General features: G+C 47.7%; 1 protein-coding gene across 4 annotated transcripts in view; it reads left to right on the top strand.

The window, feature by feature from the left end:
- Positions 1-27,801, top strand: part of MDGA1 (MAM domain containing glycosylphosphatidylinositol anchor 1) — a 197,179-nt gene that overhangs the window by 129,504 nt on the left and 39,874 nt on the right. For all 4 annotated transcript variants that reach the window (XM_073338545.2, XM_073338539.2, XM_073338542.2 and 1 more), the window contains one exon: positions 4,616-4,767. In XM_073338545.2, the coding sequence (XP_073194646.1) occupies positions 4,616-4,767 (152 nt within the window). The remainder of the gene's footprint in view (positions 1-4,615; positions 4,768-27,801) is intronic.

Raw genomic sequence — 27,801 nt, 5'->3', positions numbered from 1 at the left:
GGCTCATGCAGTCCTTGGTGCCTCTGCTGCCACTGCCTAGAAGGGGGCTAGTTAGTGCCAATTGGGTTGGAGCATTTTTGTGGTGTGAAAACTTGCTCGAAAGGAACAGGAGTGACAAACACCAAACTCATTTCACGTAGGCCACTGTACAGCTATCTGTTAGTATCCACTCTCAGCTAAAGACAACCTGAATCGGATTTAAATGTTGACCAAGCAGGTGTGTAAGACTCAGCATCCCATCGCCCTCCAGTTCTTTCTTTTAAAACAAAACCCTTCTTTTAGTGTGTTTCCCCCGAGTTTTGTGCAGCGACATCTGCTTAGATAAAAACTAGGCAGGGTCTAATGCTGTTACTCGGTGGATTTGCTGCTGGGATTTGTGCGAATCCAGCATGTACAGTGAGTGAAATCCTTTCCGACTCCATGGGCAGTAAAAAGGGGGAGTGGCGCTTGAGTTCAAACCACACGTCTGATCCAGCCACTTCTGCTGATTGTTAAAGCTGTTTTTTCCCTTGACCTTAGGTTTGACTTGGGCCCCAGTTTCTACAGAGGTAGATTTACACCCCATCTTGCGGCAGATTAAGTATTTGTACCGACAAGCCCTTAGTGTGTGTGTGTGCTGGCAGGGAGTGGTTGGAAGGTTGGTGAGATCTATTTTATTTCACACCTTCCACTTAGTCATTTCTCAGGCACTGGTACCATGCTGGCCTTAGTCTTTTCCCTTGACACGCTCCCAGAACATCCTATTTTGACCAGCTACATCCCCTTCTCCAGTGACCCCTCCCCTATCCCTTCAGACCTCTGCACATTTGTGTGGCATTAGGTTTCTTTCCGTAACTTATGCCCCTTTCTTCACTAGCCTGCAGCCAGCACTTATGCTATCACTGCAAAATGAAGTCCATTGTGCTCTGTCAAACAGAACTGACTCTAGAAAGCTTACTCATTCCTAGGGGACTTGGAAATGCTTCCGGCACATGGATTCCTTTCTGGAGCTGGTACTTAATGGATTAATGCCATTCAGTTTGTGGTGCTCAGTCCCATGAGACAGGATCCCGTTAGCAGCCAGCGTGTTCCTTTTTCTCCAGCCTCTCTCAACAGCCAGGGCATAGCTTTCTAGTGCTAGCTTTCGGATTCCAAACTTCTTTGCCCATTCTTATGACCAAACATCTACAGGTCCAGGGAAAACCTCGGCACTCATACAGCTGACTGAAACTTTTGAATTCTTTCTTAGCACATATATCTGAGAAGGATAGCCCAGTGATTAGGGCATGAGTCTAGGTCTTGGGCCGCTTGGGGATCTATTCCTTGCTCTGCCACAAACTTCTAGCATAACCTTGGGCAAATCACTTAGCCCTTCTGTGCTTCAGTTCCCCATCTGTAAAATGAGGATAATACTGTTCTACTTTACGGGGTGTTGTGATTCATTAAAGATTGTGAGGTGCTCAGATACTGTGGTCATGGGGGCAATGTCAGTACCTAAAATGGATGGGTGTATGGGGGTGTTAGCTTCTTCCACAGCTAAAAATTTTTAGCTTTGTTACAAAGTTTTACAGGCACAATGTGACTTCTAGACTGTCCCGCACCCATTCCATGCCTCCTCCCTTCCCCCCACAGCTTTGTATAGGCAAGCAGCACTACCATCACACTCCTATGGTCTGGTCAGTGCTAATCCACTCTCCAGCTTCACCTACATATAAGGCCCAAAATATAATCTGAGTGTGTATCTGGTCTGGTTCTCCTTTCACCCAAAAACAAAGTCCAGCAACAGTTCAACTTTCCAGAAGCGAAGTTTTAAAAGTATCGGATATGCTGCAGTCATTATTAAAGGATTTCTTTTTTCCTCCCTCTTTGCTGCCACTTCCATCTCAGAGTCAATTAATAAGGAATTAATGTTATGCAAGATGATGATTATCATTTCGGAATCCATTATGAAACTCAACTTCCACAGTCAATACAAAGTTGAATATGCAGTAATTAATCTCTGAGGTGGTTCTGAACTTCTTACTTATTATTTTTATCAACAAATTTTTGCACAAGCAAGAAAAAAAGGCTTGGACATAACTCTGATGGATAATATGAATGTTTAACAGAAAACACGGAATCCTTCTAAGTCTGATTACCCCTCCACAGAATGACAGGGGCCCATGCTTTGAGTGTAAAGTGACAGTGTGCTCTGCCAATGGGAGTGTTTGTGGGGGTGATATTTATGCTCTGCACTCCAGCAGTCCATGCTATTTAGAGATGGCCCCAATCTGGGAAATTCACACCTGCATCTGGACTCCCCCAAAGTCCAGGGAGAGTTCTGATTCAAGGCCATCTCTTGCCTTGCCTCTTTGGGGCCAGATTTTGAGCTCAGTCACAACAGTGTAAATCTGGAGCTACTCCATTAAGCTGGGTGCAGTGACTCTATTAATAATTTTATCAATGACCTGGAAGAAAACGTAAAATCATCATTGAAAAAGTTTGCAGATGACACAAATGGAGGGATTGGTAAACAATGAAGAGGACAGGTCACGGATTCAGTGTGATCTGGATAGCATGGTACCTGAGCGCAAGCAAACAATGTGTGTGTTAATGTGGCTAAATGTAAATGTCGTCTTCTAGGCACAAAGAATGTAGGGCGTCCTTAGAGAATGGGGGAATCTATCCTGGGAAGCAATGACCCTGGAAAGATTTGGGGGTTGTGGTGGATAATCAGCTGAACACGAGCTCCTGGTGTGACACCATGGCCAAAAGAACAAATGCAATCCTGGGATACACAAACAGGGGGATCTGGAATAGGTGCAGAGTGGTTATTTTAACTCTGTATTTGGCAACAGGTGCAGCCCTGGAGCACCCACGGAGAAAACTTGGTAGGTGCTCTGCACCCACTGGCAGTTCCCTGCCCTGCCCCCCAACTCTCCTCCCCTGGAGCACGCTGCATGCCCAGTTTTTCCCCCTAGCTCCCAGCGCTTGTGCTGTGAAACAGCTGTTTTGCACGGCAAGCACTGGGAGCAGGGAGGAGGAGGAACGCAGCGTGCTCGGGGAAGAGGCGGGGCCAGGGCAGGGATTTGAGGAAGGGGCCCAATAGGGGTGGGGAGGGGGTGGAGTTGGGGCAGGGACTTTGGGGAAGGGGTTGGAATGGGGGCGGGGCAGGGGTGGGGAAAGGATGGAGTAGGGGCAGGGCCAGGGCGGCGCCAGGAAAAGTTGGTGCCCACAATTCAAGAAGGAAGTTGATAAATGGAGTGGGCTCAGAGAAGAGCCATGAGAATGATTAAGGATTCAAAAACTCATAGTGATAGACTCAAGGAGCTTAATCTATGTAGCTTAGCAAAGAGAAGGTTAAATGATGACTTGATTCCAGTCTGTGAATACCTACGTGTGGAACAGATGTTTAACAATGGGGTCTTCAGTCTAACAAAGAAAAGTGTAAAATGATCTAATGGCTGGAAGTTGAAGCTAGACAAATTCAGACTGGAAATAAGGTGTATATTTGTAATTATTGGAACAATTTACTAAGGGTTCTGGTGGATTCTCCATCACTGACATTTTTTATAAATTGAGATTGGATGTTCTTATAACAGATCTGCTCTAGGAATTATTCTGGGGAAGTTCTCTGGCCTGTTATACAGGAGGTCAGACCAGATGATCACAATGGTCCTTTCTGGCCTTGGAATCTGTATGTTCAAAATCACATTTTGGTGCCTTCATTGGTGTCCAAGGATGGGCAGCTCTCTCCAGTGATGGCTGAACCTCACGAGGCACAGGATTCCATTCAATTAAGACCTTGAAAGTTTGGGCACTTCCCTGAATCCTATTCAAACTCTTCAAGGCTGGAGAGCAGCTGAAAGCAGCTTTCCATGTGGTATTTTGGTGATTGTCACCAGAAGCCCAGGAGCACAGAGGAAAGGGGTTCAGGGCCAATCTTGAGGAAGGTTTTGGGTTGGGTCTTTGACCCAACCCAGTTCCTACCACAAAGCCAACTCACTTTGATCTTATCTGTGGAAGCAGAGGCAGATAAAGGGCTGCTGCTGCCCCCATGGAAAATCCTTCTGTTACCAACCATCTAGCTTCTTTCTAGTGCATATTTTCCCCTCTCTCTCTCTCTCTTCATTTTCTAGGAGGAGTCATTGGCTCAGAAACACTATCTTTCCCACTTAAAGTATAAATATGATCTATTGGCCAAAGGATATTTTCCCCAGGGATTGTTAGCAGGAGGCTCTCTGAAGCAGCCGATGAAACAGGGGTTACAAAAATACTACTTTAAAGTTGCCTCAATCTAAACTGTTGCCTCAATCGGAGATCAGAGTTAGTTCAACCACAGAACTAAACCCATTGCCACCTTCACTGGTGCGGTGTCATGGTGTGCTGGGGGTCACTGGGTTGTTACCTTCCCCCCAGTACCTTAGCCAGTGGAAGTGGAAGCATAGAAACATATGGTTTGAATGGCTTTTAAAATGTAAATGAGGTGTTTGGCATGATGCCAGCCTGTGCCCCTGGGTACAGAGGACCTCCTCGGCTGCAGTGGGCTGATGAGTTGGTCAGTGAAGTCTCGCTACCCTTGCCATCTCACTTTGTAACTTTTTAAGTTCCCACCCCCACACCCATCCCCTTTCTCTTCTTTCTTTTTCTTTCCCAGCAAAAGCTTACAACCCAGAGTTTTACTACGACACTCCCAACCCCACCCACAGCCAGAAGCAATCCAAGAACTACTCTTATGTCTTGCAGTGGACACAAAAGGAACCTGATGCAGTGGATCCCATTCTCAAGTACCGGCTGGATGTCCGGCAGGTAAGATCCCTAATCGCTCTTCTCCAGCACCATGCTCGTACTTGGGAAGACCAGCTTTCAGTGAGAGCTGTGAGGTGCTCACCTCCGATGATACCTGCAGATTGGGAGCTGCTCTTAGCAGAGTAGCCAGAAGTAGCCACTCTTTCCTCTAAGAAATAGAAAAGGAAAGTCAATTGTGCAGGTCAGTGTTTACGTTCAAGTCTGTTGTAGGGAGGGATTGAGAGCTAAAAGGTCCCACTTCTTGGTCTTTTCATGCTCTATCTTCTGAAAGGGGTTTTAATATGAATACCCTCCCTCCCCCTCCCCAGTCATCAGTAAAGTAGTGTAGATTATATAGGTTGGAGACTCAGGCAAGTGGAATTTCAGCCTCTTCACTAGTTAAAATAAAGGGAATAAAGTGACGAGCTCTCCAGGCTGGAACTGCAGGGAAAAGCCATTCTTTGTGTTACACAAGGACTTTCATACAGTCACAGTAATGAAGTCATTGGAATTATATAAACTCTGCAGGAGTAGGGGTTTTGGTTTCTAGTTCTGTACAGGCTGAAGGGCAATTGTGGAGGGCCAGAGAGGATCAGGGGAAGATATGAGAGGGCACTGGCTAGAAAGGATCACAGTTTGACACTTTTAAGAGTGTGGGAAGCTAACCAAGTATCACAGGACACTTCCATCCAGGCTTCGCTGCCTTATTTGGGGCAAAATGCCCAGATCTCTCCAGTGTTTTATAAATCCCAGGTTTTTAAGATTGATGCTTCTTGGGGCCTGGTAGTAAATGTGTTTGCGTGATGTTTGGGAGTAAAAGATTATTTACTGTACATACAAAACAAAATAATTAAAAAAGAATCCAAGTGCCTCCCTCCTTTGGGTCACATAGTGAGTCTCATCTTTATGTCTGTTTGATTGTGAGCTCTCCAGGGAAGGGACTTCTTATATTTGTTTCTCGTACAGCGCAGAGCACATTTTCCATGCTTAGCAAATAATCACCACAATACAGGACACAGGGGGCCTTCTTATAATGAAGTCACTTTATCACTGAACAGTTTCACTGTAAAATGAGATTCACTGTAACCAGAGTTGCCATTTCCGCCTTTGCAAGTCTCTGAAATAATTTAGGATTTTCATTCTTTTTCATCCTCAACCAAGTTCCTCTCCACCTATAAGGTGAGTACATGTAGTCTCAGATCTGATTCTCATTTACACTGAGGCCCCTTTACACCTTTGCCTGGAAGAGGAGGAAAATGACATTTACTCTATTGGAGTGGTAGGAAGGCCTTTGTGGAAAGGAGAATTAGTGCTATTGTCTTTGTCTGCATTTCACAATATATCGCTGTTGGCATTATCTGTTTCTCTTTTGGCATCATTACATTCTTATAATGAATATTTTCCTGCACTTGCAATCTAAACACGTTTGCATAAATTTATTACTGGTTGAATGCTGCATCAATAGCTAAAGCTCCCATGGGGGGGAGAAGGGGTAGGCACTGAACATTGGGGGCCAGGGGGAGGGTAAAAGATAGACTGTTCATTCCCCATTCAAGGCAGTGCTTGTCCACATGCAGACCAAGTGGAAGGCAATAAGTTTCCACGATACTGCACTGGTCTGGTTCTTCTCCCACAATGCTGATCAGTGTTCTCGCTCAGTGGGTGTGTTCCTCCTCCACTTTCCATAGTGGGGTTCACCTTTCTGTTCCTCCCCTCACTTTCCACCCTCTTTCTGGGTGATCTCATCCGCTCTCATGTTCTTCATGCTGGTGACTCTCAGATCTCTCTCTCTACACTCCCAACTTGTTTCTCTGCATCCAGTCCGTGCATCTCAGCCTGTCTCTCTGACCTTTCCCCGGATCTCTCATCATCAGCTAACACTAAACATGGCCAAAACAGAGCTTCCGGTCTGTCCTCTGAAGCCCTGCCCATCTTCCAGTTCTTATGTCACTGCAACGCCATGCTGCTCCCTGTCACTTGGGCCTGTCAGGAGGGAGTCCCATCTTCAACTCCTTACTTGTTTATGTTGTTTTCCCCAAGGGGCGATGGCAGGGTAAACAAAAGGCAAAAAGATGTTGATGTAATCTCCTGGGTTCCTCGCCTAGTGGGGAACATGAGGATGCTGGTGAATACAACTGTGAAAAGCAAAAAAGGTGCTTTCCTCTGAAGAGCCCTTAAGGGAAGAAAATTTGTGTGGATAAATTATAAGAGTGTGTTTTGTCTGTGAACTCTTCTCCCTGGATACTACCTAGCTTCAAGATGCTACCTATGGTGGAATGAAAGTTCTATTATGGGAAGTCTGAGAGTAAGGATTTCCCTCCTCTCCCATTGTGATGGAACATTCTGCTTGGAGAAAATATGCTTTCTGATCAGTCACGTGCAGTGTCGGTCCCAGGACATGAGAGACAAGGTGGGTGAGGTAATATCTTTTATTGGACCCACTTCTGTTGGTGAAAGACATGCTTTTGAGCTTCACAGAGCTCTTCTTCAGGCCTAAGAAAAAGGTACTCATCAGTCAGCTATTCCTAATTAGAGATCCTAATTTACCAGCCAGCTGGAATTCATCAATTCCTCAGCATCCTGGGAGCTGCTTGGGTTCACTGGCCTGTCAGAATTCATTCCTCAGCACCATGACACACCCTGAACACGTCTGAGCCAAGAGAGGGGAGTTTTGGCTGCTGACTGGTGAGGGGCAGCCAGGCGATGACTAACTCTTCCTGAGCTGGAATTACAGGAGGTGCAGGAGGAGTAAATGTAATCATCATTGCTGGGTCTCATTTCAGTTGCCTCAGTTTGGTTTAAGGGCTCTTGGGGCAGGGGGGGAGTGTAATATATAATGCAAAGATCCCTAAACAGCAGCATGCTCTGCAGCGCCCCAGGGACCCCTTGAATTGAAATTGCCTACTGCAGTTGTTGTTAAACTCTGCCAGTCAAACAATAAGCAACGCTTCTTCTCCCACCCAACAGAGTGGCTCCTAGCCTTCTGTCTCTTCCTGTGCAGCAGCTTTGGACAGACAGTAGGGTTCGATGGGGCTGCACATTCCAGGGTGACGGATCTAAGAGAATCAAGTACTTCAGAGATGCTGGTGTTTCCAGCATGGGGACTCAACACAGAAGGCCTGTGCATTTTAGATGGGATTTGATCATTCAGGGCGCTGCTGATGATGATTATAATGACAGACAAACCAGTTCCATTTGGATACAAATTAACCTAAACTTAAAAAATAGCCTGAGAGCTTGGAGCCACCCCCCAGGGACAGCACCAGTAGTAGCAGTTCAAGCCTCTTGAAAAGCCTCAGTTCTGTAAGCAGTGTCAGGATGAGCTCCACCCTGACATCTGGTGGAGAGGTGTGGCAAGTTGTGGAAAAGAACTTCAGGGGTCGATCTCATTTGCATAGGCACACCCACCACGCCTAGAATGAGGCCATAGCTGCCCAAATGGTCACTTTGGCTGCTGTGGGATCCCCAGTGTCTCTGTTATTGGGGCAGGAAGAATAAATTGTTATTACCCTGATTATGGGAACTGTGCTTGGAACTGTACGTGGCCTTTTGTTATGATGGAGGGACTCACCATCAACTAAGTAGCACTCGCTAGGCAAGGGTCATGGGTTCCAAAACTGTGTGAATGGAGAGAGGCTGGGGACAAGTAGTAATACTTGGTGGCATGGGCCCCTTGGTGAGGGCCTTACATGCTAATTGCACTTCCTCCTCTCTCCACTGTGGAATATCAGAGCTAATTTTGATTTCATTAGAAGTCTAGTTATAGGCTGCTGAGCTCACTTTGGGCTGACAGTGCACCAGCACTGGGGCTCCCCTACTATAAGCTGAATTCACCCAAGAGCTGAAATCACTGAGTGTTGTGTTAAGTAGTGGGGGAGCCTGAAGATATATTGTGGAGCAGTTTGCGGGACAGCTGGTGAAGCAGTTCGACGCGGAGCAGTGTGTGGATGGCAGGAGCTGCTTGTGGGGCCGTGGAGCTGAGCGAAGGAGTTCGTGGGGCGGCTGGTGGGGCCGTGGAGTGGAGCGAAGGAGTTCGTGGGGCGGCTGGCGGAGTGGAGCGCCGCTATGGGGCGGTCAGCTTCAGATCACGTAAGGTGCCTCTTACCCCCGTCCCATTTCCACCCAGGTTGGGAGGTAAAGCTCTGCAGATAAACTTTCGAACTCTGGAGCTGCCCTGACCAGGGACAGAGACTTTTGGGGCATTGGACTTTTGGGACTTTGGGTGATTTGGGGTTGCTGGACTCAAGAACCAAAGGGAAAAGGGCATGCCCCAATTTGCCTGGGGTGGGGTTGTTTTTTGCTCATGGGTTGTGTTATGAATCCTGTTGGTGGTGTTTCCCCAACATAATGCCACATTGTTTCTCTCTGTTATTAAAAGGCTTTTGCTACACTCAGACTCTGTGCTTGCGAGAGGGGAAGTATTGCCTCTTGGAGGCGCCCAGCGGGGGTGGTATATATTTGTCCCAGGTCACTGGGTGGGGGCTCGAGCCGGTTTGCATTGTGTTATTGGAATGGAACCCCTAGATATTGAACCCGGCCCTTGTTGCTGCCAACTCTGATGGGCAGAAGGGTTACAGTTCTATCTCTCACTTGAACAACCACTCCTCCAGCAGCCCACCACCCAACTGCACCATGCAGCAGCACTGGCCTCATTAGTGCTTTGGAGGGAAGCTCATTCTGTACCAAAGACTCTGCAAAGCCCTACAGTGTTCTGTTGGGGGATTCTTTTATTTCTTGCTCCAGGAGGTATCCCCTTGCAGTGCTGACCAAGGTCGATCCTGCTTATGAAGTCTAGTGAGTTGCAGCCTCAGGTGGCTTGACTGTGAGCAGACTGTAAGGCCTAGGGTTATTTTTCTTCCAAGCATAGATATGTTCCTTTAGCATGGAAAGGCACCTGGCACTCTCTGAAAGCTTCCTGCATCACTTGGGGATTTGGAGCAGCCCACTCAAACCAAACCCTGGCTTAAAAATATTAAAAAAAAAAACAACAACCCTCTCAGTTGCTTGTTTCTCTGTGTGGTTTATGCCCTCCTAGGGCTCTGCTCTAATATTAAAGGGAAATGAAAAGCCTTCTAATATTGCGTGCAGGTTGCATCCTGGAGGAAGGAGCTGAGCTGGTGGTTACAGGGGACAATGGCAGAATTACTCTGCGCTCAGTGAGATGGAACCTATCCCACCCAAGGTGGAGGGAGAAAGAGGCAGGAGAAGGTACCAGCGCAGAAGGAGTGTTTAATCTTCATGCAGCCCCTCAGGGGGACCTGAGGCTAACGTTTTCTCCTTAAATTCTGATGTGTGTCCTCAGACCAAAAGCGGACCAGTTTAACACATTCCTGCTATTCCTCTGATTAGCACAACCTCAGATTTGCCTGGCAAAGTGTTCCTCGGACCCCCTCAGCAGCCTGCGCCAGCCAACCATCTGCAATGTAGGCTGCTTGCTTCCCCATTTAACTCTAAAGAGCACTCCCCTCCTAGACCCACACACTAAAGTAGCTAACCAGGTGGCTATCTCCAATTAATTCCTGCCAGGAAACCCAGTCTGGTTTTAATGAGAGCGGCCCTGTGCAACATCAGAGTGGCTGGAGGGGGGGAGAGAGTGACTTTCTCTTTGTTGGTGCTTTCATCCTCTCACTATTTGATTAAACCTCCTCACTTGTCTACAAAACTGAGCAGGGCTTGGGAGCCAGCTGCTGCTCACACCATCAGCCAGCCAGAGGGTGTTAATGAGAGCTAAGGCGGTGGGGAGCCAGGCTCACCACCTTGGAGGTGACAGACAGACAGCCGCTAGGCCATACATAGGACAGGGGCGTTAGCAGGGATTTAATGATGGAGATTAGAGTGGAAGGTTAACTCTGCTGATGACCATTGCAGCATAGCAGGAGGTGTATACTGAGTTCTGTTTACTGTAACATGGTCTCTTTCTTTCTTGCCTCTAATGTGTTTTTACCCTCCTCCAACCCCACGCCATCAGTGTCTCTTTAGATGTTTTTCTGTCTCATTAGTGCAGAAAGCCAAAAGCCCCTGCAGGGGCAGACAGGGCAGGAGGAGATCCCTTAACTGTGCTCTCTAGTTCCTCCTCCTGGCTGACTGAAGCCATGGCATTGGAGCTCCAAAGTGAGGTGTCACCAGCCCTCCATGCTGTTTGCTTTCATTTTAAGAACCAGAGTTCTCAGCTCAGCACACAAGCCAGCCTGTAGTAACCCACCAGTGTATGTATTTCCCCATTCAGGAGCAACCTCAGAGCGACAAGCTCATGTACGCAATCCCGTGCTCATGAGCAACTGAACCCTAACAAACATAAATGTCCCAGCACTCACCAGCTAATGTGTGCGTCCCAGCAGGTACAGACAACCCTTCAATGACAACCCAATGGGCCCAGCCCAGCACTCACAAACAGTAATAAACCAGGGCTCGGTTCAGAGCTCATGCTTTAGGAAGGGTTCTGAACCAGTGAAGAAGGAAAACACAGTGGTGGGTGCCTCTCCTAGCATTTGGCACTCAAGGCCGGGAGATGAACCAGGCCCCTTTTCCGGACATGGTCGCCGCTTCGGGTGAAACTGCTCTGGAAATGGTACCAAGATGCCTTGAGGGGGAAGGGTTACCTTGGGGCTACAAAAACTGAAACTCGTCCTAAGATGGACTCAGGTGTCTGAACTCGCTTTACAAAAACAAGGCTAATATTTTGCCAGCTCCTGGGGATTATGCGCCGTCTAGGCAACACCATGATCATCACCAAGGAAACGTCACCACATGAGGCTATAATGATAGGCCTGTGTCCATAACATAATTATCCTGAGGTTCATTGCTTGTGCACATATTGGGCCACAGTCTGCTCTCCCACACATTTGTGTCTGACAGGATTTTCATCTCAAGAGTCCCTGCAGGACTGGAACGGAACGGAGCACAGTCAGAGGAACCTAGTTCAAGTTCTTAAATTTAAGTAGGATTTAGTGAAAACCGATCAGTCCCTTTTGCCTAATAGTATCCTATAATGTTAGAACAAGAGGTCAGAGAATTTACCAGTGGCTGGTAAATTTTCAAAGACACAAGTAAAAGTTCTACACCTAGGAATGAATTAAGCCGACTTAGAGTTACACATGGAATGGGTATGGCCCACGGTGGGTCGTCTGCCTGCAGAGTTACTTCTGGAAGTGGTTGAGTCCCACACAGAAAAGCTACATAGCTTTGGGTATGTCTACACTGCAGTCAGAGGTATGATCACAGCACATGTAAACACACCCGAGCGAACTTTGATCCGGCTAGCTCCAATAATAATTAGCTGTGAAGCTGAGGCTGCACAGGCTAGCCACTTGAGTACACTCCCAAGCAGGCTTATACAGCCCGTGCTGCTGCTTTGGCTTCACTGCTACCGTTTGAGCTAGCTAGCTTGGGTGTGTCTAGATGTACTGCAATCCCACCTGTCGCTGCAGTGCAGCCGTACCCTTTGTGACCAGTAATTGTAGTTATGAGGTAATCGCAGCTCAGGGCATAAATTCATTGCTTTGTGGGTTGAGAAGGTCATTTCTAGAGCTGATCAAAAAAATTTCAATGAAACAATTTTCCGTCCAAAACGTTTAAATTTAAGTTTTGACAGAATTTTCATCTAGGTATCTCAGATCCAGGGTAGACTTTCTGGTCAAAACCAGAGAGCGAGAGACCCAGACTAGCTCCAGAATTGCCAATGCTCACCTGGGATGTGGAAGACCCAGATGCATATTCCTGCTCTGAATCGGGCTGAGCAAGGATATTAACCTGGGTCTCCTCCCACACCCCAGCGGAGTGCCCTAACCACCGGATTATAGAGTTAGACTTCTCTCACGTACAATGAATATTCATTTATACAAGGTGGAGTAACTCCAACAAGCGAGATTGAGAGTCAGTTTCATCAGCTTGCCAGTACCTCCCTTTCCCATACAGCTGTGGTGAGGACTGGGAACTGCAGATACCTGGCCACAAAGGGCCAAGTGCAGGCACGAGATTGAGTTTCATAAAGACGTCTCATATATGGGATGGCTTATGACTCTGGAAAGGTTTTTTTTATCAACTTCCTTTTTGCCTTCCCTAGCCACCAGGCTGGTATCTGCTCATGAAGTGCTGCTATAATAGGACACCATCAAAGTAAAAATTGCATTGGCTGCAGAAATGTCCTCCCCTACAGTGAGTAACACCTGGAGAAGGTTCTCGGATCTAATTTACTTTCCACCATTGATGCAATTTGTTTACTTTTTTGCTCAGTCAGTGACACTAGACTGGTCAGTTTCACTTTCTAGCACCATTGCCTTCTTGAGGCTACATTAAGGGTGTGCAGGACAAAGCCCTTAATGAGGCAGAGGCCATTGGAGGAGGGTAAACAGCAGGTGGGGGTGGTTTGAAGTTCTTGGTTCACGCGGCCATGAGGCAGAAAAAGCAGGAAGGAGGTGACTGCGTCTTTAAGGTCCGCGAGAGGAAAAGTGGTTTGGGATGCTCAGTAGAATTGAATGACAGCTGTGCTGGGCGAAAGGGGACCTGTAGGCAGAGATCAATAGCGCATGATGGACAAGACTCCTCCTGAAGCATAATAAGATTTCTGTGTCAGGCCCCGGGAAAAGCAGCAGCATCCCCATTGATATTTGGGAACAGAGGGGGCAGGATCATGCTCTATCTGCTCCCACCACTGCTCAGTACTGGGCACGCAGCTGCAGTCGCGTCTGCTGACAAGTGTTTAGTCTTCTCTGCTTTCCACTCTGGATGTCTGTCAGTGGGTTGTGTGTGTGAGGGCAGCTGCTAGCATGCAGGCTTCTCTGCTAGATCTGAAGGGTTGGAAAGACTCCAAACTAGTTGCATATTTTGGGGCTGGGAGAGGAGGGAGCTCCCGTCTAGTTTCAAATATATATGCTACGCGGACCAATTTCTGTGCTAGCTAACTCCACAAAGGTTTGCTTCCACTTGGGACTAGCACAGTGGCGCCAGGGGAGGTGACTCCCACCTGGGGCTGGCTCACTGCAGCCACGCGATGGGGGCAGGAGGATGTTTGCTAAATAATGCAGTATGGTTCCAAAGGGCTCTGCCAGGGAGAGGCTCAGAGTGATACCTGCAAGCTTAGCAGTTTACTGCAGAATCCTGTATGCCAGCAGCATCTCCAAGCTGATACCGGTTCAGCTTGGTGCCTGTTGGATGGGCCAGGGGAAGGTAAATCCGACATTAGATCAGCCTGACATCTGTCAGCTCTGCTAGTGAGATTCTGTTTTAGTGCACCTAGGAGGAGTTCAGCAAATTATTCACAACAAATAATTTGATTAATTTTGACTTGTTTTATTCACAAATTGCTCATGAGCAATCATTAAACGGTCAGATTTATTTGTAATTGAATGTGATTCAGGAAGGTATGCAGCCAATAATGCTGGGTCTGCAGCTCATTTGCAAGTGCTTAGTTGGGAACACTGGCAATTTCAGCTGTGCAGGTTAGTTACATCAGTTCTGTGGCGTTTCTGTTCTCTGACTGGCTGATTTCTATAACTAATCTACACAGCCCAGAGAGTAACTTGTGGGTGTTATTTAGCAATTCAGAATTTACTTTTCAGTGAAAATTTGATCTTAAAATTCACTTTTCATGAGTATTTGTGCTAGTAAAGCTGAAGTGCTTGGTTGTCCGAGAGAAAACACAGAAAGTGGGTTAACTTTCTAATACAAACAAATAATTATGGATAATTTTTTTCCATCATTAGCTCCACTCTAATTTGGGTTATTATCAGAGTTTGACTAGGACAATAGAACTAACGCTCCAACTTTTATAAAAGGGCCATATGCTCTCTAGTGACTGCTAATTGCAGGGCCTTGTCTACCTGTCTATCTTCAGCAGCACAGCACCTCCAAGTGCCAGAAGCTGGGAGTGGATGAGGGGATGGATCACTCGATTGCCTGTTCTGTTCGTTCCCTCTGAAGCACCTGGCACTGGCTACTGTCGGAAGACAGGATACTGGGCTGGATGGACCTTTGGTGTGCCCCAGCATGGCCATTCTTATGTTCTTTCCTTGCTGGGGCTTTGGCTCAGTGCTAATTCAGGAACGGCGGGGAGCAAAGAGCACCCGCACTGTATCCCTATGCCAGCCTTACAGGTGTGAGATGTTGAGTCCACCTTGGCTGTTCCTGTCCAGCTGGCTGTTCACATAGTCGGTCTATATTGTACAGAGCTGAGCACAGGAAGAGAAATGCAAGCCAGGCATCAAAGAGAAAAGCAAGAGAGTCTTTCACGCCTATCTCTTATCCCCCTGCCCCCCTCCCTTTGGTGCTTTTAAGGAGTACACGCTAGTTACTGAGTCTTTCTGAGAGTCCCTGTTGGAAGGTTGGGACGCTGCTTGGGGATGCTTCCTTTCTTTACTTCATTTACCATTTTCAATAGCTTCCTCCACTGTTCGCCCACCCTTCTTGCCCTTTTTCATGTATATTTGCCCTCTCCTCCCCTCACTTTCTTTTCTTTTTGTTCTCTTTTTCTCTCCTCTGGTTCATTCATGAAAGCTGGCTGTGTGTGGCTGTGGAGGAGAGAGAGGAGCCAAAGCAGGGGGAGTGCACGTTGGGGTTTGCAATCTCTCCCGTAGCAAGTATCAGCTAGCCAGGGGCATACTCCCCGTGGTGCATAGAGGTGTTTCTTTGTAAGAGAGTGAGCTGAGTGCCTTGTGGGAGGAACATACTCTGTGGCTATGCTTTGGTGGAAGAGTACATTATCTTGTCAAAAAGAGGAAAAAAATCCTCCTCTCTAGAGCTAGACTATGAAACGGTTGCAGGCTGGGTAGCTGGATTTTCACAGCCCAGAAGCAGGGTTATAGTCACTGCTAGAAATTGCTTTCTGTAACTGTTGGAAATTATGTACAATGACCTTTTCCCATCAAATAAAACACTAAAAAGCTTCATAGCCCAGGGGTTCCCAAAGTGCGGCTCACAGAGCTCAATAATGAGACCTCTGGCCAGCCACCTTTCATATCCAGGTTAGGGCCATGGGGATGACAATCCCAGTCTGTAAAGCTCCATCTTGAGCCAATTGGGCAGGTGGCTTGGATCAAGAAGGATTTTGTGCCGAACTCTGTATTCTCCCTTTGTACTAAAGGTGAGGGCAATTGCAACGAAATTAGGGATAGCCCTTGGGGACCCAGCCATTTGCCAGCATGCCCTGCTGTAGGATTGACTTAGGTAAGTGGTTTCATTAGGCCGGGTGGTGTGCCAGCAGGTTCCATTTAAGGAACGCTGGGCTCGAATAATAAACAGTTCTGCACTTTGTTTTGTTTTAAAATAAGTCTCCTTGCCAACCCTCCCACAATGGATTCTGTCATCGGCAGGGAGGCCAAGTGGGCAGGCTGTGCCGATGGCATTCCCCTCTGACTCCTAGATATTGTGTCTCTTTGGCAGGAGCAGAGCCCGTTGGTGCAGCGGTGGCCCTGACCCGGGCTCTGCCTCTGCTGGGGATAAAGTGAGAACTTCAGGCTGTGTGGTGTGAATTCGGGCACCTCCCAACATGGGTAGATGAAGACAGGATCTTGGGATCTTGGCCTTGTGGTCTGAGAGGCCCTAGCCCAAACAGCAGGGCCCACTGAGAGAGAAAGATAATGGAGCATAGGGAGAAATGAGGAGGAAGAGCCTGTTGGAGCACAGGGGTAGGAGGATCAATCTGAAAGGAAGTGTTTCTGTGATGGGGAGGTGGGGTAGTTTGGGGGCACCAACATTCTGGTTGAGCTAGGTCCCACTCATGCTTGGTACACACCTGGCTTTCACTAGCACTAAATTCATTTAAATTCAAGGGGAGAAGGAGCAGGAGTCCGTGGTGTCTCCTCCTTTCCTGTCCTGATGTCTGACCAGATACCTTTATCCCAGCCCCAGGCTCCCGCTCACCTTGGGATCGGTGGTGTGGTGCAATCTCTGTAAGGCCCAAAGCTCAGACATCTGCCAGGCATCCTTTAGCTTGGCTGAACATTTCACTTGATTGTCTTTCTGAAGAAGTGAAGATTAGGTCTGTTCTTCTTACAGGGGGGACATATGTTAATAAAATACATATTGCTTTCTCATCAGCCCCTAATGAAAGACATCATTGAAGAGTGTGGAACAAGCCATTACAGTAATTCATGACAGCACCAATTTGGCTTCTCTGGGAAGCTGTAAACTGCTGCTCTTGGCACCTAATGAGGATGGGCAGCTGATTGTGTGGGTGAGAGAGCGGGAGAGAGACTGTCTCCTGCCTTCACTGGCTCAGGCCCTCCCCTGCAGCCCAGCTGAAGATCGCAATGGCTTTTCCATTTGGAACTGGGATTTCTTTTCCACTCAGCCCAGGAGGGGAATAACTCTCCTAATAACAGTTTACTGCCAGCCGAAATATGTTTCGGGACCATTCATTTGGCTTTGATAATGAATTTGCTTTGGATGTCGTGCTCGCTTACCAGCGACATTCAAACCATCGTATTTGACTAGATCAAGAGCTCACAAAACAGAAAGACATGAATTTTTAGTTCACCCATGTGCATGTCTGTGCAAAGTGGATTTTATATCTGTAAGCAATGATTATTTTCCCCCTAAAGCCTAAAATTTGAATCATGCTTATCCAGTGGGGGAAATGGAAACCAAACCAGTTGGGAAATTTCCTCCAGTCCTGGGACCTCTTCTCTTGACATATGTCCATCCAAGAGGACAGCATGGCAGTGAACTAACACTCATTCTGCAGACTTAAAGCATATTCTTAACTTTATGCATTGTGCGTAGTCCCATTGGCTTTAAGTATGTGGGTATTTTTTTGTAGGATTGGGGCCTAAATCTCTTTGCTTTATGAAGCTGTGCTATCTGTGAAGTTAAACTACAGCAGTGTTACCTAGATTACTTCAACTGTATTTATGGCCAATATAAAATATATTACACAAAATAACACTACTTAAATACTTAAGTATAGCTTTTTGTATTTAAGCTTCTCTCATGCATTTTGTAGCTCTAAACCAAACAAGAATAACGTTTGTTTGTTTGTTTGTGGTCTTCCAAGTGTTGTAATGTGCTACAACTTCCATAGGAAGCAGTTTTTAAATGTACCTCATGTGTTCCATTTGTAATGTTCCTTATTTTCCCCCTTGATGTAGTGTTTATACTCCTATAACTTTGTCTTCAAAATATTTTAAAAGCATTAACTAGATGCTCACAACATAGAGGGAATTTTACAGGTGGGGAAACTGAGCCACACAATGACTTGTTCTAGTCTGGGACAAGCAGAAAGGATGACACAGTTGTTAGGCACTAGCTTGGGACTTGGGAGACCCAGGGTGAGTTCCTTACCCTACACAGACTTCCTCTGTGACCTTGGGTAAATAATTTAATCTCTCTGGGTCATAGTTGCTCATCTGTAAAATGGAGATAGGGCAATGTTACTATCTCACAGGGGTACTGAGGATAAATACAGTAAAGATTATGAGGTGCTTAGATACTGCTGTAATGGGGGACTGGATATGTTCTAAAGATATGGGAAAATAGCGTCAGGACTGATGAGAATTTGGGGAGTTCTAGCTCCCATCTCCAGTCAGAATGTTTTCTGAGATTCGTGAACCTTTCAGGTGAATCAAGGCTCGGTCTGGAGCAAAACTGCTATTCCCAGCTTTGCCATTGATTCACTGTGTGCCTTCTTAAACAAGTCAGTCCATACAGAATGCAGCTGCCCAAACTCCTCCTCTTAGCCCATCAATTTGATCATGTCTCTCCACTCTTTGAATCCCTACACTGGCTCCCCATCTGCCATATTTAAGCTTCTTGTTGTCCCCTTCAAAGCTCTAGAGAACTCTGCCCCAAATACGTATCTTCTCTTGCTGAGCTTGTCACCCCCCTACTCCACCAGCATTCCCATCTTCCTCAGCCTGCTTGTCAGCTTCTTGCACAGTGCCTCCGGGCCTTTTTCCACATGGTCCCTTATGCATGGACAACTTCTCCGAGCTCCTCAGCAAAGCCCCTCACCTGTCCATGCTTAAGTCCCTTAAAATCCCACTGCTGCTGTGCTGCCTACAATTAATCTAGTTGATTTATATAGAAATGTCTGGGGAGTGGCCAGCACATTATGGGCCCTACCATTAATAAGTAGCAATAATCACTTAAACTCTGTATGTTGTTGTAGGCGAGTTGCTTACCCACTCTGTGCCTCGGTTTCCCCATCTAGGAAATATGGATGCGTGCCCTTGTCGTAAAGAATGCTGAGGCTTAATTAGTGTGAACAAGTCTTTGAAGATGTAAAGCTATACAAATTCCTTATTTTTATTTTAACAAGGCCATGAACACCTGGGAGCTTCACAGTTCCCTATACAGGGCTCCTTTCAGCTTCACAGCAGCAGCCGGAATAGAACTTCAGGGCAGGGCCTGTCTGCTCTGTGTCTGTACAATGCCTTGGTAATGGAGCCCTGTCCTTCACTGGTTCCTAGGCACTACTGTAATAAACATGATTAATAACGGAATTCGCATCCTCCACATTCCGAAACACAGACAACTCTACCACAAGCCAAAGGAGACTCTCCATCAGCTGTTAGCAGCAGAGGGTTGATGATGCATGGCTGGGTGAGTCTGAGTCCCTCCTGTAGAAGGCCGTGATGCAGTTCATTACAGCGTTGTTGGTTTTATGTATGGGGAACCACTTGGAACTCACTGGGTTTGTCTGAGCTGGCGCTTGTTCTGTTAAACTCCCAGACAAAGGAAAGGTTTGCAGGCGTGCCTGTGAGATCACAGCCCTAGGGGAAGGAGCTCACTTGGTATCATGGGTCCTTCTCCTGCTCCACTCAGACAGGCTGAACTGGAAGGGGAGGCTGTTTTGCATCCTGATTTGTGCAATTTGTGATTTACTTTCAGAGTAAAAGTCCCTCTTTGCTGCCATCACCTTGTTCTCAATCACAGCCCAAGCACCTGCATGGCTACTCCCGGACTGGACATAAATAGGCTGGTTGGTTGAGGCTGTGAGGTGCTAGTGGGCATGCAGGAGAGACCAACCGGACTCATCGCTGCCAGCGTCATTGCATTTGAAGCAGTTCTTAATTGCCTACTGTTGCAAAGAGGCTGTCGCAGAGGCAGCACTGGTTGCTGGGTGTTATTTACTCAGCTCTGTTGCTGATGGGTTGTTTTTTATTTCCAAGCCCCTTTGAGCAGCCTGTTCCCCAGCAGGCAGGAGTAATTACAGGCCTCGCACTCTCCTGGCCCCAGCTCTGTTATCACTCCTGTCTGTGCTTGATTGAGATCAGCTCAGGAGAGCCCAGCTGCTTACTCGTAACAGGATCACTGCCAGCAGGGCAGCTCCAAAGGCAGCTGGCTCCTAACAGTCCAGTGGGGAGAGGTGGGCATCTTACCACATTGCACGTGTGTGTATGCCTGAGAGAGACGGTTTGTCTACAGAGCTGTGTGTGAGAGAGAAAGAGAGAGAGAGAGAGACTGGGTGGGGGAGGGAACAAGACTGAATGGAGTCTGTGTGCCTGTGGTTTTGCACCAGCTTGTGTTTATGCATCTATCTTCTCTCCCTTCGTTCCCTGCACAGGGGCCCATGTGATTGAAGATGGGAGTTGGGAGTTCTTTTCCCAATACCCTAGCTATGTGCTCAGCCGATGATGATCGTGTGCACTCAGCCACCCTCTCCTCATTTGCTGCCTAGGAAGGAATGTCCAGGAGAATTAGAATGATTTAAAGAACAGAGGCAAGAGATAAAGGGTTGCGAGAGGAGATATAGGAGAGGAGGGCTAGTGCTCACGCTCCAAGCTGAGACGTAGCAGGGAGCTGGGACAAATAAGGGCAGAGTGTGGCAGGAATGAGTAATGACTCTGGGAATCATGATGTTTGTGGTTGTTTGTGTCCCTTTGCTCTAATCTGCTTGTCGTGTATTCAGCAAAATTTTAATATACTTTTTTTTTCTCGTCAGTTTTGATAATCCCTCTGAGGCTTGGGACTGAAACTGGTTTCCTTACTGCTTGCTTGCTTCTCCATCACACACACACTGCTGGTTTGTTAATAGAAGATTGCTTGTGAGGCTGCATATACTGCTGTAGGGAGACTCGCCAGCACTAGTTATGGCTATGTTATTGTAGGGTTGAATGCAAACACTGCGTGTTGTATGGCTTACTGTATTGGTGCACACCCTGGTTTGTTCGTGTAGGGTTGCTCGTGAATCCCAAACCCACACAAATGCAGATTTGTTATTGTAGGGTTGCTCATGATGGCTGTCCGGTGTGCTCTTGCGTTTGTTATTACAGAGCTGTGCAAGAATACCGGGATGACTCACTGATTTGAGATAGGGTTGCTTGTGACTGCTAGGCTGAATGTACTCTTGTGTTTTGGCAAGGTTCTTCAGAAGTGCCGTGCTGCACAGAAACGTTTATTATTGTAGGGCTGCTAGTGTTGGCCAGGAACGCCGTTTTCTTGTTGTAGGATCATTTGTAGCACTTAGCTATTGACAGACATTTTATTTATTTATGTGTGAGTAAAACATAATTTGATTTGAAAAGAAAAGCCCCTACTCCACAATGCCATGGGCTTTGCAAGCAGAAGAAATGGCAAGGAACGGGCCTCTTGCATTCAACATGTCCCTGTGTGATTGATTTTTTTTTTTTTTTAAGCAGCTGGGAGGGGTAAGCTAAACCAGCCCAACTCCATGCATCTCAATTTGAGGCCCCTGAACATGGAGTCTGTCCTCTGTCAGCCTGCCCAATGGCCATGCTGGAAGCTGCACCTTGTAAATGCCAAAGGTATTAGGTCAAGGGACAAGACTGGTTCTTTAGCAGGGGATGAGCCTGGAGGACCTGCTGGCAGTGTGTGATGGTGAAGGATTAGAACTAGGAGACACAGTCCTGGATGCTCTTGTGCAGGCAGCTGTCAGTTGGTGGGGTTTGGGTATGTAAAGCTTCCTGCAATGGCTCAAGAGCATGAGTGCCAAGTAGGAAAAGAAACCAGAGAGTTATGTATAAAGTGAAAGCAGATACGTACGTACGTACGTTACAGTCTTAAGTTTCAAAAAGTAATAGAAGCTTCTGTAATCAGCCAGTCCTATATATCCCTTAGTGCTTCGCCTGAGTTAGCACTGAGGATCTCTTGTTTCTGCACAGTAAACCTTGCACTCCCTTGCCACCCCCCAAATTCAATCAGCACAGAGATACAGTTCCTTCTTGTTAAGGGTTTTTATTCCCTCCTCCCTTGTGCTCTGAGCTGTGAATTCAGCTGATGGGAGGAATCCTCTTGTATGACTTGTCTTCAGAGCGGGGAGGGCAGAACAACCAACATCTTTTTGTCCTCTTTCACGTCCCACAATCATCTGTCTGGTGTTGATATATCCTGCCCAACAGGAAATGTCTAACACTTCCTGTTGTTGGTGTCACACTCTTGTCTGATGATTTACACAGTCACAGCACCTCACAACACAACTGCTCAAATATTACCTTACAATATGCAGACGTTAGAAGTGAGATTAATTCATGCAGCAACTCCTAAGCAACTATAAAGTATAAAGACTAAACACATTCTTCTCCTTCTCATATCTCTTTTAACAATACTAAGACACAGGTGAGCTGGACTGCTTCCAGCAATGTATTTGTCCGTGTTCAGTGGAGACAGGGGGACCTTGGCATGAGCCAGCATCACAGGGCATTTATATGCTTGTGGGATATTCATGACTGTGTATGTGTCCACGTGTATATGAATGCAGGAGTGTGTGCACCTGTTTGTGAGTACACACATGTTGATTGTATGGGTGACTTCACCCTTCCCAAGCACTTTGGTGCACCATTCTCCACATGTGCTCTTCCCCTCCCCCCACATCAGCCTGCATAATGTCTGCAGCAGGCACTTGGAGACTGATGGGAATGGTATGTTTTTTCCTCCCTCTCCTTATTGTAAATGGAAGGAGGTGAAGGCAGAGATGAGACTGTGCATTGCTCTGGCTCCCCTGGCAGCTTCCCGTGTCCTGTGATGAATGAGCTCGTTGCTGAGTCTTGTGTGCGCCCCTCCGCCGCGGCTTGGGAATTTCTAATAAGGGGGCCAGCCTCAATGCTGGTGCGCGTGCGTTGTTAACGGCACAGAGTGATATTAGCTCACAGCGCTGGGGCAGCATGAGCAGGAGGAGAAAAGAGAGTGGAAGGGAGAGAGTGAGCCAGAGCAGCACGCAGTGGAGTACAGATTTAGGGGAGAATGGAGCTGGCAGCCTGGCATTCCAATGCAAGAATAACAGAAACTACTCCCAGATTGCTGTGCGCAGCTGCAACCTGCTCTGCACAGAACTGCTGCTGTCAGTCCTGGATGGAAGCACTCCGGAGAGCTGGATCCGGCCTCCACCCTGCTATTGTTATCTGCTGGGCCTGAGCTGGTCATCATTACCAAGCATCTGCTCCAGGCTTACAGAGCAAATGGGTGGCTGAGGCTGCCTGGAACCAGCCATTATTCTCGCTCATGCTGCAGTTTTGCACTTTAGACGGTGCCTTTACCAGTGGCCATGGCCCCTCCCCTCCTTCGTAGCAAGTTTGGGTTTGTGCTGCCACTGATGCATAGACACCCGTATTTCCAAAAACTGTGCCAGGTCAATTCTGCAAGGATCCCAGGCCGTGGGGACTGCAGAGCGGGTGCTTAGTGAGTTCTGGGGCTTCAGGAGGTAGGAGGCGATCCCTGGCAGGAGTGGGCTCCACTCATCCCAGGCTGCATGAGGGCCAGCAGGAGGCTGAAAGGAGAGCTGCTCAGTAATTGCTCTGCCCATTCCTGCCAGTCACCCCAGGACATAGAGAGGGATGTCTCTCTTGCCAGGGTGGGTGTTTGAAAACTCAGGATCATTGGCAGGGAAGATATTGGCACCTGTCTCCACCCAGAGCACCTCCGGACAATCCTAGCAAGCTGCAGCAGCTCTGGGCTGCTCTCTTTGATCTACCCCTGTAACACTTATGTCACCTGTGTGAAATGTGCTGGTTGGTGCCTGTGAAACTGATAATGTGGATGAAATGACCAGGGCTCTATATCAATTGCTCTGAATGCCAATAGAACTGCCTGTGACCTCCTGGCTGTAGGAATTTTGAAGCATTCTGTAGATGTCTAGGGTATTCTATTAAAAGACTATAGGACCCTGCTGCTGGGTCAGCCCAGTTCCCAAGGAACAGGGGTCCACAGCCTGAGAACTGCCGCCACATATTGGCACTTGTTGGCCCTACTGTGGACAGTCTCAGCAGAGGAACCAAAGTCTGAATGGGCCATGGAGAGTGAGTTTCCCTCTCACGCCTAGCGAGGGCCATAGGAGTTGGAACTATGGATGCTGGGAGGGCTGCTGCAATCCCTGGCTTGAAACAGTTTTCATCCTATACAGGGTTTACACTTTGGTTCAATGGCTCTCAGCACCCCCACTATACAAATTGTTCCAGCACCCCTGGCAAGGGCCTCTCCAGGCCAAGGGAATGTTGGTGGGGCAGTGTGGGGAAAGAGAAAGTATTTTTAAGTGCATTTCAAACTACTGAGTAAAGCAAGCAGGCCCCTGTGCGCTGTTTTCCTCCCCTCCCTCTCATGTCTAGGGAAAAGCTAAGATCTCCAAACACCCCAGATGTCACCGGCTGACATCCACTGTGCTTTGATCGCACCAGGCCTCACAAACTGAGCAAGGCCAGACCAGTTCTGCCTTGGATAGGAACCCTTGAAGGACAGCCTGGGTGCTGCAGGAAGTAGTGCTGGTGATTTAGTAGGGGATGGGCTCTACTGCAAGTCAATGCCCAACCCAGTAGAGAGCCATGCAGTTCAGACCACCCCGCTCCCACCCCCTGACCAGCCAAAGTGCCCTGGTGTTTTCATGTCTTTTGGCTTCTCTCTAGTCCTACCTTTCTATTTGTTTCTCCACTAAGGGGAATGGCTAGAACAGGGAAATGATCCCTGGCTCCTGACCACCTTCTCCTGGCTGGCTGTGTCTGCCCAGGGACTGAGGCAGGTGAACACAACAGCCTTAAAGGAGGAGTTGGCCCTAGCCTTTGGATCAGGCTCCCCCTATCAAAGAGCCCCAACTCAGGACTGTATTTATCTTTCCATTTTGGCATCATACATCCCCCTGCCTCTGGCTCATGAGCTGCCATTGCTTCCATGGAGTTGCTGGTGTGGCACTAGCCAGCGCATGTGGGGTCACTGCCACTGGGAGCTGGGTACTCTCCAGCCTGGCAGAGCACGTGGGAGAGGTGCTGACAGCTGGGCGGGCTGAGCTGCAGGGATGCCAGCTAGATCAGCCCCCAATGTGCTCGTGTGCAGATGCGCCACTACTAATGCAAAATGGATCCTGACCGCATCCAGGTCACGCTCTATTCCAAGAGAGGCTACCCCGGTCCTGCCTCTTACACAAGAGGAGCCTTACACACGAGGGAATCAAAACGGGGCTTGTACCTGCAACAATTCCAGCAGCTGAGCAGGATTATGCAATGACCAGTCTTCCAAATGTTCATTTGGGAGCTGTGGCCAAACAACCTGGGGTGAAGGAACTAGGTCTTAGCTACTCCAGGAGTGCACCGGGCTCTGGCATAAGGACACTGTGGTGGTAGCCACTGTTTTGAATTCTATGAGTGCATTCAGTGTCTGTCGGTGAGGGGCTGGAACCTGATAGAGAAGAGAGTGCGTAGGCCTTCTCTCCCAACAGCTATGCTACTGCACTGCAGTCCTCACCAGCAGCCCCCAGTGCTGGATCCTAGATACACAGCTCTGCTGCGGCCCCTCACCAAGGCCAGAGTAACCCATTCCTGAGGCCTAGGCAAACATTCACTTCTGGGCCCCTACCGTGTTGGAGAAAGAGCAGTTTGTTTACTCAGTGCCCTTGGCTCTGTTGGGCGTGGCACAGTGTGGCTCAGCTGGGTGTTAGGACTTCCTCTGCCAGCCCAGCCACTGGGGCCGATTTGTGCGCACGCTGAAAGAACTTCACTTACTCGAATGAGCGGCGTTGCAGCCTGAAGCACGGGGTCACAGTGTCACTCAGCTTTGGCCTGGTTAACCCCTTGTCATGGTGGAGGAACGTCCGGGCCAAATTTGAGTGGTGGCGTGACGCTGTGTTCCAGCTCGCTATACCATTAACTCAAGTATGTGAAGTTCTTTCAGGTCAGGGGCAAACCCACATCGGTTTTTAAAAAAAATCGGGGCCTTAAGCATGTGCCTCATTTGCCTATGTGTTAATCTTGTCCTGCCCCTCAATCCTGACCTATGGCTCCCCATTCTCTCCCCTGACCTTCCAAGTCTGGGTGCCGCACACACAACTTTGCCCATATATTTCGGCCCCAGCCTACCCTACCCACCTCCACCCCTCTGCTATTCCAGTCGAATCAATTCAAAATTAAAGCTGAACAGGTAGGCTGAATATCAGGTTGTGGGATAGTCAATCAAACGAAGTGGAGGAAGCCCCGTTGCTTGGGACGTTGAACACCGGACTGGGCAAGGCAGTGTTAAAGAGACTATTAGCAGGGCCCCATGTTCTCTGCAGCACAATGGGACCAAATGTTGTGGCCAAGGGCCCCCCTAAATTCTGCATCAAGAATCCCTACATTGCTCAGCAACGTTAGTGAATTTAATGTATTTCCATGAAATACACTCCATTCCCACCCCTCTGACACCCAAGCACACGCCGCTATGAGTCATCATTTAAAACACTCATATGATAGATCATTCACCAGGGATCGTTTTCAGCAACAGGCATTTTTGACAATGGATTTTGTTGCTCATTTCTCCACAGATCCCAGCACTCTGGGCTGCCTTCAGGCATCATGATGTTATCTGGGCAGCCTGATTTAGTCTCCCATCCATGATCATTGCAGGAACCATCCTACCAATATGACTCTCAGGTCTCTGCTGGACCGTCCATACCAACACAGCCTAGCCTCACCCAACTTGTCTTCAGTTGGGCCAACCTGGATTAGACCCCTCCCAACCTTATTTCATTTCTTATCACAGAGCATCCAACTATTTGACCATCTCAACATCTTCATTTCCATGGTTGAGAGCACACTGATTTCATGTCTTGTGGCTGGCCAGGTCTCTGTTCCATGCATTCGAATGGGTCGAATTACAGTTTTGTACACTCTGCCTTTTAACTTTACTGGTATCTTTGTATCACTGAGAACTGGGGTCAGCTCCTGCATTTGCACCAAGCAGCTTTGGTACGATGCCAGCCATCACTCAGGAGAATGCCCTTGTCCACAACCATTGATCCTAGCTATTTCAGTTCTTCCACTCTTCTAAGCTCTCTGCCTGTGCTATCCTTTATGGTAGGTCCTCCTTTCTCAGCCTTACCAATGCTCACACTAAGTCCTGCCTACTGAAAACTGTATTGTCACTGTTAAGTGTTGGTTTGCAGGGTCTCATAGTCTTCTGCACATATCACTAAGTTATCCGCGAATCGCATTTTTCAAGGCAGTTCCCTTCCGGGATTCTCACTTATCACAGCCAGGAGAGCTGCAAACAAAAACGGACTCAGCGCAGACCCTGGTGCAGGCCAACATTTACTGGAAATTCTCTCCATTCACCCCATTTGGTTTTTGACTACAGTATTCGCTACATCATACGTATCCTGGATAAGATGGACATATCCTTCCAGTACACCTTTCCATCACAAACTAATTCTTTTAGAGTACGACCATACCCCTTATCCAAGTCCACACAGACCAGGCCTAGTTGCTGTCTCTTTACTCTGACCTTCTCCATGGCGATCCATAAAGCAAATATGGCATCAGCTATGCTCCTTTCCATCATAAAGCCATGCTGACCCTTCCAAATTTCAACTCTTCCTCATGGATACTTTTCAGTAATCATCTCCCACACCTTCATAGCAGGTGACGTCCACTTAAGTGGGCGATAATTAACACACAGTGTAATATCTCCTTTCTTTTTAAACGTGAGCACCACAAAGGTTTTACATCATTCATTCAGCATTTTCTTTTTCTTAAGAATATCATGGAACGGACTTGTAAAATCCTTGATGCCGTCCCTTCCCAGTGACTTCAGCACATCCAGACTTCATCTGGTCCAGGTGCTTTCTCCTTTTTCATTTTCCTACATGTCTCTACAACTTCTTCCTCCTTTATGGAGGGGAAAAGGGAAACTCTTATTTCAAACCCA

This window comes from Lepidochelys kempii, chromosome 3, assembly GCF_965140285.1.
Source record: "Lepidochelys kempii isolate rLepKem1 chromosome 3, rLepKem1.hap1, whole genome shotgun sequence".
NCBI classification, from domain to species: domain Eukaryota; kingdom Metazoa; phylum Chordata; order Testudines; family Cheloniidae; genus Lepidochelys; species Lepidochelys kempii.
This window is presented reverse-complemented; position numbering and strand designations above follow the sequence as displayed.